This window comes from Perca flavescens, chromosome 21 (assembly GCF_004354835.1).
Source record: "Perca flavescens isolate YP-PL-M2 chromosome 21, PFLA_1.0, whole genome shotgun sequence".
NCBI lineage: Eukaryota > Metazoa > Chordata > Actinopteri > Perciformes > Percidae > Perca > Perca flavescens.
In genome coordinates this window covers 28637955-28651400 of record NC_041351.1, presented here as the reverse complement: position 1 = coordinate 28651400, position 13446 = coordinate 28637955, and the positions used below count along the sequence as shown (strand labels likewise).

Below are 13446 nucleotides of genomic sequence, written 5' to 3'. Positions count from 1 at the left end.
TTTGACAAACAGTTGAGATCAATGGAAACATATGTTGATGGTTTATCACAGACTGGTATAAGTCAAAGTTTAGTGAAAATACTGTTTTGAAACTATTTAAATTTTTTTAATGGCAGCCAATAATCACACTTGTTGTCCTGCCGGGTCAAAATTGACCCGGTCTGTTTTGGTTATTAATAAAGCATAAAGTATGAATTATCAACCAATTCTATTTTATTTCTTAACAACTTCATTCCAACTCATTACCACTAGTTTTACAGTTATTTTTGGAATTTATGGTGAATAAACTTCATTTACATGAAATAATACCTAATTTTAGGGGTAAAATAAGCATAAATTATGAATTATTTTCATTATAGTTAAGATCAGATGAACCTATGTTTGTGGATAATCACTGACTAGTATATGGTAGTGATTAGTCAGGATATGGTTTTGAAACCAATAATTGTCCAATAATCACACCTGGTGTCTTCCTGGGCAAAAAGTGACCTGATCTGCTTTGCGTGTTTATAAAGCATAGGCAATTATAATTAATCACTCAAATCTGTGTTACCACTTTTATTCAACTTAATTCCATTTCATCTCAACTAGTTTTACACTTATTCTGTTCTATTTATGGTCAACAGACCTCATTTACATAAAATTATACCTACCTTCTGAGTGGTAAAATCAGTTGAGATCTGAGATATTGAGAAAGTTGTGTTTGGATTAATGGCTGGTATGTGACAATTATTATATTCCCAGGTTAAAATTAACAAATGCAATTGTATTCACAAACAAAGCAGAGCTACCAAAAAGGAAAAAAATAATTTACTGAAAGTTTACTTGGCCCCTTTTAGGAAAAGTCACATCAAAGGTGTACAAAACTGTAGTTTGAAGTTGTGTCTGTATGTTTGTATTTGTGTGTGTGTGTGTGTGTGTGTGTGTGTGTGTGTGTGTGTGTGTGTGTGTGTGTGTGTGTGTGTGTGTTTGTGTGTGTGTGTGTGTGTGCGCACATGTCTGTGTGCATGTGTGTCTGTGTACATTTTTATGTCAGGACAGCTCAATAGTGTGATATATTGCAGGTCTCAGCTGTTTCTGAGTGTGTGTGTTTGTGTGTGTGTGTGTGTGTGTGTGTGTGTGTGTGTGTGTGTGTGTGTGTGTGTGTGTGTGGGGGCACGCATGTGCACGTCTGCATGTGTACATGTGTGTCTGTGTGTGTGCGTGTTCATCTGCTGAAAAGAACAGTAGTGTGATCCACTGCAACGGGAGTGTGTGTGTGTGTGTGTGTGTGTGTGTTTTGTGTGTGTGGGCATGTGTGTGGGCATGTGTGTGTGTGTGTGTGTGTGTGTGTGTGGTGGGCGTGTGTGTGTGTGTGTGTGTGTGTCTTTGTGTGCGTGCGTTCATGTGCTTCAGGTCTCAGCTACTGTGTGTGTGTGTGTGTGTGTGTGTGTGTGTGTGTTTGGGTGTGTGTGTGTGTGTGTGTACTGTAAGTGTGTGTGTGTGTGTGTGTGTGTGTGTGTGTGTGTGCACGCAAGCATGTGCACGCATGTGTGTGTGTGTTCATCTCCTGAAAATCATAATGATCCATTGTCCAATTTCAGTATGTTGTGTTTGTGAGTGTGTGTGTGTGAATGCATGTGCGCGCACACACATGTACATGTGCATGTTTGTTGTCCGTGTGTGTGTGTGTTTGGGTGCATTTCCGTGTGCTGGAAAGCACAATAATGTGATCAATTACATGAGGTAGTTCTCAGCTGCTGTTTGTATGAATGTGTGCGTTTGTGGGGGTGGGGGGGTGTGGGGGTGTATGTGTGTGGGGGTGTTTGTGTGTCTCCGCATGTGCATTCATGTATGTGTGTGTGTGTGTTCATCTGCTGTTGAGCGCAAAAGTGCCCCATTGCACCACCGGGTCAAAATTGACCCGGGAAGAACACAAATGGAATAAAATTAAATAAAACACCCAAAATTCTATGAAAGCAGTGATCATTAATTTTACTTGTGAAGAACTTAATTGGGAACGACCCATGCTATTTTTGGTTAATTTGGTTGAAAGAAACCCATATTTCTGATAAAGAAACTTTGAAAACGGGTCAAATTGACCTGAAGACGACACAAGGGTTGAATTAACAAAAAATTGAAAATATTTATTTTATATTTATTCCTGTCAATAAAGAACAAAGCATCAATTATAAACAACAAACAGCATGTTTAATTTCTCTGGCTTTAGACGGCTACAGCCCAGGGTGTTTGGAGTTGCTATGGCAACAAGTGACAGCTGCCGCTAGCCTAGCTTTAGCTCAACAGTCTGACCAATAATCACTTATATAATTACAATTTGGCACATCTAAACAACATCAACAATTACCATCAACAGTCATACCCCTTAGGACCTTAGCAGACATTAGCAAACAAGTTGTTCTGTACAGATTAGAAAAATAAAAGCTCAAATCCCTGTGGAACTATGTTAATAATAATGATAATAATAATAATGACGGCCATGTCCGCTACAGCGTCATTTACGGTAACGTTACTAATTAAAAAACATTTTCGGTTAGACAATTATTTAATAGTTGTTACAGGCCTAGTTGGAATCACACAGTGCAATTTCTGTTTTCTCACCACACAACAACAGGTGAAATAACTCTGGTCATTGCTCTGAATAAAAATAAAAAAACATTTATTGCAGAAAACAAATCCAAACAAAATCTGTCTTGATGAGTTGATTAGTTTTATAATTCTGACAATGAAAGTTAAAACATTCCAAGTTCATCAGCTGTGCAAACTGTATTTTTCCAGAGTCACAGAAGTGCAGCGTTGTTAAACCTTCATGTCCGGTGTTATTGAATTTTTTTTCAGGTTAGCTGACTGGGTCCTTATCTACTCGTTCTCCTTCACATGCTTGCTTTTAAAAGTCCACTATCATTGTATTTTCCCCAAATGTCAACACAATGAGGTGCACAGCTGACTGACTGTGAGCAGGTCTCAGTGACTCAGGAGGGCCTATAATTCTTTGTGAATTACTCTTTGAACAAAAGCGTAGGAGTCTTGCATCAGTTAGGAGCTACTTTTAGCCTCCGGATCATTTGTGAATGCGGCCCCTGGTTTTGAATGCTTTCTGTTCATTTGTAGTCATTCTTACTATAGATATTTTGTATTTTTAGGTATACTGGAGGTGCTTCACTGTGTTCTGGTGGAGAGCCCTGAGGCACTCAACATAATCAAAGAGGGACACATCAAATCCATTATATCTTTGCTGGACAAGCATGGACGCAACTACAAGGTACAGGCACTTACTTTATTCTTATAGGTATACATGGTTAGTATGTCTTTATATAAAACAAAAGTTTTACACATGTACAAGCTTCCATTATACACTTTGAAATCAGTTAGAAAAGTTATGCCCGGATAGCTCAGTTGGTGGAGTGTGTGGAGGTTTGCTCCTCGGCGCAGCGGGCCCGGGTTCGGCTCCGACCTGCGGCCCTTTGCTAGATGTCGTTACCCCTTTCTCTCCCCTTTTGTGTCTTCAGCTGTCCTGTCAAAAATAAAGGCTGAAAATGCCCTAAAAAAAATAAATAATAATAATAATAAAAAGAAAAGTTATGTGCACATGTCCACATGGAAAACTGATTTAAAACCTCCCTCAAAACTCACCTATTCCTAAAGGCCTACCCCATATAACTCCACTCTTTCTTTTAATTCTCTATCTCAATTTTAGTTTGTTTTAATTATATTTGCCTTTTTAATTGTATTTTTGCTTGTTCTAACTGTAAGGTGTCTTTGACTGCTATGAAATAAAATGTATTAAAATGCGCCCATAAATTAAATGTATTATTATTATTATTATTATTATTATTATGGATAATTGTGTGTGGTGGGAATCTGTGGGCGGGACCTGAAGCTGTGCTGGATGAACAAGAGTGCCAGAAGCAGGGCTTTAAATATTAAGACACTTTTTCTCAACTTAACTTTGTTTTAAATTCCTTAAGTGTAATACATTTTAAGAAATTCCTGGAGGGCACCCACTGAGAAGCGTGAGATAACACCAAGATATGTCTCAAGGCAAAGAAAAAAAAAAAAGAGCTGATGCCTGTCCAATCAAATCTATCAAGAACCCTGCAGTTCAGTGTGTGTGTGTGTTTGTGTGTGTGTGTGTGTGTGTGTGTGTGTGTGTGTGTGTGTTTTCATACTGTAACAATAATATATTTACAACACTGACATTATCTGGCATGTGTGTACTGTCCAGGTTCTAGATGTGTTGTGTTCACTGTGTGTGTGTCACGGCGTGGCAGTGCGCTCCAACCAGCACCTCATCTGTGACAACCTGCTGCCAGGAAGAGATCTGTTACTGCAGACCCGCCTGATCAACCACGTAAGCAGGTATACACACACACACACACACACACACACACACACACACACACACCTCGCGCGCACACACAGACACACTTGATTTAATTAGTGGTGTTCACAGAATTGAGAAATTACAGTACATTAAATTCAATGGCAAATATTGTGATTTTAAGATCGGGCTGTACTGAATAGTTTAAAGCTTCAAAGCTTTATCCAAAATCAACATTTGATTGACAGTTTTATTTTGCATGTCTATTTATTCTGTTTAAACCCAGTATTTCTTTACAGTTGCAGATAAAGACTAGGCTACACTAATATTATTAGTAATATACTATTTGTAGAACAAGAATCCAGTGGTTGCTGCGCAGGGTTGTGTTGGAATTTTTCACTTTACATTTCCAATAACTCCAGAGCGTTGTAAAAACACCAAAAAATGGTATGCTAGGTAGAGATGGCCCGATACCACTTTTTTGCTTCCCGATACCGATTCTGATACCTGAACTTGCGTATCGGCCGATACCGAGTACCGATCCGATACCAGAGTGTCGTATATTTTATTATGTTTTAACAACTGTATACTACTATCCCTGTATGGATGTGATATGATTTCTATCTTTGTTGTCGGTCTGGCTCAGGTTAAACTCTTTGTGAAACATGAACAAACACAAACAATGAATGTCGTAGAACTTTCTTTTATTCTCCAGTTTGACAGTCAGTTATAACGGAAAAAGAACATAAATAAACTACTTTAATGTAGATTTTCTTCAGGGCTTTATTACGTGGTATCGGATCGGTGCATAAACTCCAGTACTTCCCGATACCAATACCAGCGTTTTAGGCAGTATCGGAGCCGATACCGATACTGGTATCGGTATCGGAACATCTCTAATGCTAGGTTACTGCTCCTGCCAGCCCCTGACGAAGGCACTGGTAAAAAGAACTGGAGTTGGCCCCTGGGTGCTGCACTGCGGCTGCCCACTGCTCCTATGTATAGGATGGGTTAAATGCAAAGGACACATTTTGTATGTATGTAAAAGCTGAGAAATTACAAATAAACAAATATTATTATATTGTTGTTGTTGTTGAAGTTCAAAAGGCAAATGTATTGAAAAATGTTATGGTCTCAGCCAGCAGCTACGTTTACATGAATTTGCCAGATATGTGGCTAGCTAAGATGAACAGTAAGACTACATACCGACAGCTTTCATTTTAGCTTGTCACAACTCGCTAAGTATTGGCTTTTTACTCGCATCGGTTTTATTGGACTTACTCACAGTAACGAGCGTAGTGGTCTTCTACTCGAGCTTTACTTCACCGTGTCCACCGCGGCCTGTCCATCTGCTGTCCGCTGACTTCGCTCAGTGTGTGTGTGTGTGTCTGTGTGTGTGTGTGTGTGAAGGGGAGAGGCTGCAGTCTACCAAAGTTTTAGGCCAGTGGCTATCTAAAAAGGACAGCAGATATTTAGTTTGCTGTGTAAAATCATCTCTTTTGGTATGTGTGTGCAGGTCGATCCTGTCTTATATTGAGAGCTTGTTAACGTTTTCATTCATCTGTTGGTTTAACGGTTTGTCTGTGAAGGACAGAAACGGCCTGAATAATATCGTTTCTCAAAATCATTGGAGCCCATCAGAGTGACTTAAACTCTCTCTGGGAGAAGTGTGTTCTCAAAAGGCAAAACGTATTATTAATCATGACCATATTTTGTCCAGTGAGTTAACACTAATGCCTTCAGGACGTGCCATCTGCTGCCTTCCAGAAAGACTAACCGTTACTCCAAATCATTCATTCCCTCTGCAATTAAGCTGCTGAATGCGGAGTAGCTGTCTTGAATGACATGTGTTTTGCACAAACCTCATGCACAAATGTATTGCAATTAGAGATGTTCCGATACCAGTATCGGTATCGGCTCCGATACTGCCTAAAGCGCTGGTATCGGTATCGGGAAGTACTGGAGTTTATGCACCGATCCGATACCACGTAATAAAGCCCTAAAGAAAATCTACGTTAAAGTAGTTTATTTATGTTCTTTTTCCGTTATAACTGACTGTCAAACTGGAGAATAAAAGAAAGTTCTAGGGCATTCATTGTTTGTGTTTGATCAACCTGAGTTTAACCTGAGCCAGACCGACAACAGAGATAGAAATCATGTCACATCCATACAGGGATAGTAGTATACATTTGTTAAAACATAATAAAATATATGACACACCGGTATCAGATCGGTACTTGGTATCGGCCGATACGCAAGTTCAGGTATTGGAATAGGTATCGGGAAGCTAAAAATGATATCCGGCCATCTCTAATTGCAATGTGCAATACATTTGTCACTTTATCAATTTTGTCTCTTTTTATTGCACTTTATGGTCTTCATTCAGTTCTTATGTAATTCTTTTTTTTTTTACTTGTTGTATATTTCTGGATCTCGCACTTTCTCATATGCCTTTTTATTGTGCCGCCTCTGTTGTTGATGACTGGCCGTATGAATGTGCATTTGTATTTTCGGTGGACTGTAGAAACTGAATTTCCCTTCGGGGATAAATAAAGCTATCTGTATTTTTCTTATTCGTCGTGTTTTCAGGCAGTCTTTTGTGATGTGTTTATCACTGATGATAATATCTCAATGATGAGGAAAAAAACATTTATTGTCAGCACTAAATTACAGTATGTCATTTCAAAGGGCTTATGCCCATGCTCATTTATATAACCACAATAACAGAAAATCTATTACGTCTCTAACAATACTGTAGTAAATTAGTTAAGTCGTTATAAAATAAAAAAAGATAAAATTGATTTAATAAAACAATTATTCGAATTGAGGATTTTGTTTGAGGATTGTTTATTTTTATATTTTTAGGGTTATGACTTCAAAGCTACATTCGAAAACCTCAATAGAAGCTTCAAATGTGGAAAGAAAAAAGTCTTTCAATGTTCAGAATGCACAGAAGTTGTCATTCACTGAAAATCTATTTTCAGATAGATGAGTCTCTCCTCTGCTTCATCTTCCCGACAGCATGCGTCCCAACATCTTCCTGGGTGTCAGTGACGGCTCTGCTCAGTACAGGAAGTGGTACTACGAGCTGATCGTGGATCAGGCGCTGCCGTTCGTCACAGCAGAGGCTTCTCACCTCAGGGTGGGTTGGGCCAACACCAATGGCTACGCACCCTACCCCAGCGGGGGCGAGGGGTGGGGGGGCAATGGGGTGGGTGATGACCTCTACTCCTATGGCTTTGATGGGCTCCATCTCTGGTCAGGTGAGGTGTGTGTGTGTGTGTGTGTGTGTGTGTGTGTGTGTGTGTGTGTGTGTGTGTGTGTGTGTGTGTGTGATGGTAATAAAACTAGGTACGAATTTTATCTAAATAGTAAATTGGCCATATCCTGACCCCTCCGGTCTGATGCTTATGCTGAGCGATCGCCCCCGAAGTACAAAAAGAATGAATTAACGCTCATCTTAGAATCTACGTGTGAATTTTCTTTTTTTATTTTGTCTAATTAGTATACAAAAGGGACTTTGATGAAACAAAGCAGCAAGAACGCTTGGGCGACAGAGTCACTTTACATTCAAGAAGCTTTTAGTGCGTCATTTGGAGTTGGTGAAGCACGTCTTTTATTGTGAAGAATAAGGATGGACAGATTATCGGCCCTGGCCGATAATTTAAAAGTGTTCTACTTTGGCTCTGCTACAGCTCTGTGTCTGTCCCTCTGCTTCAGTTTCACTCACCCCCACCCCAAGTTTCTACTATATTAAATAATTGCTCAAAGCATTTAAACACAGTTTTGTGTTGGAGTTTGTAACATTTCAAGATCTTAATTTTAACTTAAAGATTTTCATTTTCACTGTATATGCATATCAGTTCCAAATATCGGTTATCGGTTTCATTAACTACTAATAATCGGTATCGGCCTTGAAAAACCAGTATGGGTTGATCCCTGGTGAAGAACAGAAGTACGGTCCTGGATGTGTTGAAGGCACTGATGTGGATTTGGGTGACTTGTTATTGCAGACATTTAAAAAGTTCAACTCAAACCAAACTGAAACTCTGTCCTCACTGTGCAGGCTGCATTGCACGGACTGTTAGCTCACCCAATCAGCATCTTCTGAGAGCAGAGGATGTGGTGAGCTGCTGCCTGGACCTCAGCGTGCCCAGTATCTCCTTCAGGATCAACGGCCAGCCGGTTCAAGGCATGTTTGAGAACTTCAACTCTGACGGCCTCTTCTTTCCTGTGGCCAGCTTCTCGGCAGGAGTCAAGTCAGTGCTTTACTGAAAACAGTTCACACCCTGTCTGCCCCCTTCATGTCAGAGAAAACTTGAGTATATTTTGTCTCACCATCCAACATATAACCATAAAAGTTTATAAACGGCAGAGCAGAGAGTCACCTTTACATGAGGCCAAAAAAAATGCTTTCACTTCTCTCATATTTTTGTAGTTCCAGTAACACTACAGTATATATAGACACTTCTTGAACTTCCAAACACCAAAATAAAATGCATTTGTTTGTAGTATTTGTGCCTATTTAACTATAAATATTTTACAAATATATATATATATATATATATAACTTTTACCTGTATAACTCTACTTGCTGAAATCTGAGCAGCCATACTGACAAACAACATCTAATTCCATTTAATTAACAAGTTGGGTTTTGTGGTGTTACAGACTTGTTTCCTTTGATGTTCAGGAAAGGACATAAGTATTTTTTCCATGTTGAAATCATACCCTCTAAACCATAATGTCTCCTATTGATTCCTCCTCCTGTCACCTGTCGCACTGCAGGGTGCGTTTCCTCCTCGGGGGTCGTCATGGGGAGTTTAAGTTCCTCCCTCCTCCAGGTTACGCCCCTTGCTATGAGGCGGTGCTGCCCAGGGAGAAGCTGAAGCTGGAGGCCAGTCAGGACCAGACTGCAGCCAGAGACCTGCTGGGACCCACCATCACCTTGAGCCAGGCAGCATTCACCCCCACACCTGTGGACACCAGCCAGGTACAGACCACTGCCAGTGTTATTACCATCTTACAGGAGTGTGCTATATTGTATAAATAGGACATTTTTAAATAAACAATCCTATGAATAAATAGAGAAACAATATATAATAAAACAATGAAATAAATCAATACATTTTTATTTACTTTGTATTTCATTACTATGACATATTATTTCATCCTGCTTCATGAGCTTATTTAGATTTATCAACAGTTTTAAATGCTAAATGTCCTTTTCCACAATCTGTTTTGATGCCACTTTCCCGAAGAATGTTTTATTTCATACCAAACACAACAGTCTCTTTTTGTGGAGCAAAACAAACCAGACTGAAGCAGAAGAGCGATGTCCAAAATGATCGTTCATTGTTGGTTTTTCTGTGTGTGTGTGTGTGTGTGTGTGTGTGTGTGTGTTGTGTGTGTATTGTGTGTGTAGATTGTGCTGCCACCTCACTTGGAGAGGATCAGGGAGAAGCTTGCAGAAAACATCCATGAACTGTGGGTGATGAACAAGATAGAACTGGGCTGGACCTACGGTGCTGTGAGTATCAGACAAACAGCTCAATATTGTATTTGAATTTTGATTGATTATAAGCCCCTTTCACACATGTTCCTATTTACATAATCTGATGACAATTCAGCATGTTTGTCTCATGTTTGAATAAGCGCCCGAGTCACTTTTATGTAAAAGTCATTGCAGGTCCCTTTCAACTCTGAATTGAATGCCGACAGATGAATGTAAAGGCTGCACAAAGTTAAACATTCAGAGAGATACAGTAAGGACAATGAGTATTTGAACACCCTGCTGTTTTGCAAGTTCTCCCACTTAGAAATCATGGAGGGGTCTGAAATTGTCATCGTAGGTGCATGTCCACTGTGAGAGACATAATCTAAAAAAAAGGTTTCTGGACTGTCGCTGAGAAACACAGAGTTTGAGCTCCCTCCAAAGATTCTCTATTAGGTTTAGGTCTGGAGACTGGCTAGGCCACGCCAGAACCTTGATATGCTTCTTACAGAGCCACTCCTTGGTTATCCTGGCTGTGTGCTTCGGCTCATTGTCATGTTGGAAGACCCAGCCTCGACCCATCTTCAATGCTCTAACTGAGGGAAGGAGGTTGTTCCCCAAAATCTCACAATACATGGCCCCGGTCATCCTCTCCTTAATACAGTGCAGTCGCCCTGTCCCATGTGCAGAAAAACACCCCCAAAGCATGATGCTACCACCCCCATGCTTCACAGTAGGGATGGTGTTCTTGGGATGGTACTCATCATTCTTCTTCCTCCAAACACGGTTAGTGGAATTATGACCAAAAAGTTCTATTTTGGTCTCATCTGACCACATGACTTTCTCCCATGACTCCTCTGGATCATCCAAATGGTCATTGGCAAACTTAAGACGGGCCTTGACATGTGCTGGTTTAAGCAGGGGAACCTTCTGTGCCATGCATGATTTCAAACCATGACGTCTTAGTGTATTACCAACAGTAACCTTGGAAACGGTGGTCCCAGCTCTTTTCAGGGCATTGACCAGCTCCTCCCGTGTAGTTCTGGGCTGATTTCTCACCTTTCTTAAGATCATTGAGACCCCACGAGGTGAGATCTTGCATGGAGCCCCAGTCCGAGGGAGATTGACAGTCATGTTTAGCTTCTTCAATTTTCTAATGATTGCTCCAACAGTGGACCTTTTTTCACCAAGCTGCTTGGCAATTTCCCCGTAGCCCTTTCCAGCCTTGTGGAGGTGTACAATTTTGTCTCTAGTGTCTACGGACAGCTCTTTGGTCTTGGCCATGTTAGTAGTTGGATTCTTACTGATCGTATTGGGTGGACAGGTGTCTTTATGCAGCTAACAACCTCAAACAGGTGCATCTAATTTAGGATAATAAATGGAGTGGAGGTGGACATTTTAAAGGCAGACTAACAGGTCTTTGAGGGTCAGAATTCTAGCTGATAGACAGGTGTTCAAATACTTATTTGCAGCTGTATCATACAAATAAATAGTTAAAAAATCATATATTGTGATTTCTGGATTTTTTTTTTTTTGGATTATGTTTCTCACAGTGGACATGCACCTACGATGACAATTTCAGACCCCTCCATGATTTCCAAGTGGGAGAACTTGCAAAATAGCAGGGTGTTCAAATACTTATTTTCCTCACTGTAAATGAATTGCAGGTCTTGTTTCACTGATTAAGAGCTGTTGTAAATTTCTCATGTAAGTATCATCTTCTACGCTCCAAAAATTAGGATAAATTAAACATGATCTCATTAATGAGATTCTTCACGTCAGATCAGTCTACGTAAATCATTTTTCCTGTTCACCGTTTTCGCAAAAGAGGAAAACAAAACCGTGTACTGTACAATCACAGTACCAGACCAGCTGTCCCCCTCCTTATATTATAGACTTTTATGCCAGCTTTGTGGATGAATAAAATAATGTGTAGCATCTTTACATACAGCATGTTAGATTAGATTAGATTAGATAATACTTTATTTATCCCACAATGGGGAAATTCACTTATTACAGCAGCAGTTTTTCCACAATAAAAACAAACCAACAAACAACCAAACAAACAAACAAACAACAGGCAAACAACAGACAATGTGTAAAAAGAAAACGCTGAATGAATGTAAAGTGGCATTATATAAAAAGTATTTAAGTAAAGTGAGGTGGCCATAGTGCAAAAAAAGAATACTGTAATGTAAGTAAGTAATTGACGTGAAATTAGATTGAAAAATATGTAATTACATAACAGCGAAAGTAATTAACCATAATATAAATTATATTTAAGTGTGACCATAATATAAATAATATTGAAAAAGTAAGTACTTGGAATGGAAAAGATATAAATACAGATGGAAAAATATAAATACAGATAATAAGAAATATATACATAGAGCCATGCTGAGTGGTGGGTGATTGAGACAGGACCCGAAAAAATACAAAAAACTACAACAATTATCGGGTGGTGTAGGTGTTGTAGAGTCTGACAGCGGCCAGGATGAAGGACCTGCGGTACCTCTCTTTCTTATACCGGGGGTGTATCAGTCTGCTGCTGAAGGAGCTGCTCAGGGACCCAACAGTGTCATGTAGGGGGTGAGCAAACAGGACTCAAACAAGTCCAACTTAAAGTCTTGTCATTTAATGCTTGGTCACTGCTAGACCATATAAAGTAGACTAATGATAAAAAATTATTTTAAATCAAATCGTTAAACTTGTCAACACATTGCTGTTTTCCAGCAGCCACATCGCACCAGCTGCCAAACGTGGCTCTTTCTGTAAATGGGCTGTAATGTCTGAATGAAATGACAGCACTGAGCAGCCTACTTAGCTACACATATTTAAAAGGGGCTTGGCAGTTCAATTCAATTTTATTTATAGTGTCAAATCACAACAGTAGTTATCTTAGGGCACTTAACAAATAGAGTAGGTCTAGACCACACTCTATAATTTACAAAGACCCAACAATTTCCCACGAGCAAGCATTTGGTGCGACAGTGGCGAGGAAAAACGTCCTTTTTACAGACAGGAACCTCAGACTGACCCAGGCTCTAGCCGTCTTAGATCAGCGTCTCGTACAGTCAGTGACAACAGAAACTTAACCTCCCCGTCCTGACGTGGGGCGACACCACCTTTTAGAATCGCCACAGTTGCCTCTGTGAGATTCTGTTCATTTTCATTATCTACCACTACAGGTGTTCAACACCACCCCCCCAACAGACGGAGGCTGAATGGTAGTTGGCAGAGCTTCAACCTAACCTAGTCTTTCAACCCAAGGTCATTACATCTTTCTATAAATACAGAGTTTGCTCTGCTCGTGCTCTGCAGTCCTATCAAATTCCAGTCAGTCATTCATATCCACTTTAGTGGCTCATTCAGTGCAATGCCCAAATAACCAGGAGGGTCCTCACTTGTTGCCCAGAGCTGGGCCTGGGACTTCTTGCAGTATATTCAGATATACTCTCGCATTGCCAGACCCCTATCCACAGCGCTGCGGATGAAGGTCTGGCTAGTCCACACAGCATTCCAGGATGGGAGAAAAGTGATCTGGTTTATTGGCATTTCTCTTAACCAATAACAATCGTCTTGGGTGGCGCTAAATGCCAGACGGAGCCACGGTTCTCTGCTACATAGCCTC

General features: G+C 40.1%; 1 protein-coding gene across 7 annotated transcripts in view; it reads left to right on the top strand.

The window, feature by feature from the left end:
• ryr2a (ryanodine receptor 2a (cardiac)) overlaps window positions 1–13446 on the top strand; it is a 261766-nt gene that overhangs the window by 121776 nt on the left and 126544 nt on the right. For all 7 annotated transcript variants that reach the window (XR_003691303.1, XR_003691302.1, XR_003691301.1 and 4 more), the window contains 6 exons: window positions 3144–3262; window positions 4226–4359; window positions 7343–7584; window positions 8388–8580; window positions 9110–9314; window positions 9747–9851. Coding sequence is in view for 4 of the 7 variants with exons in the window: in XM_028567569.1 (XP_028423370.1) it covers window positions 3144–3262; window positions 4226–4359; window positions 7343–7584; window positions 8388–8580; window positions 9110–9314; window positions 9747–9851 (998 nt within the window). In the remaining 3 variants the exon portion in view is untranslated. The remainder of the gene's footprint in view (window positions 1–3143; window positions 3263–4225; window positions 4360–7342; window positions 7585–8387; window positions 8581–9109; window positions 9315–9746; window positions 9852–13446) is intronic.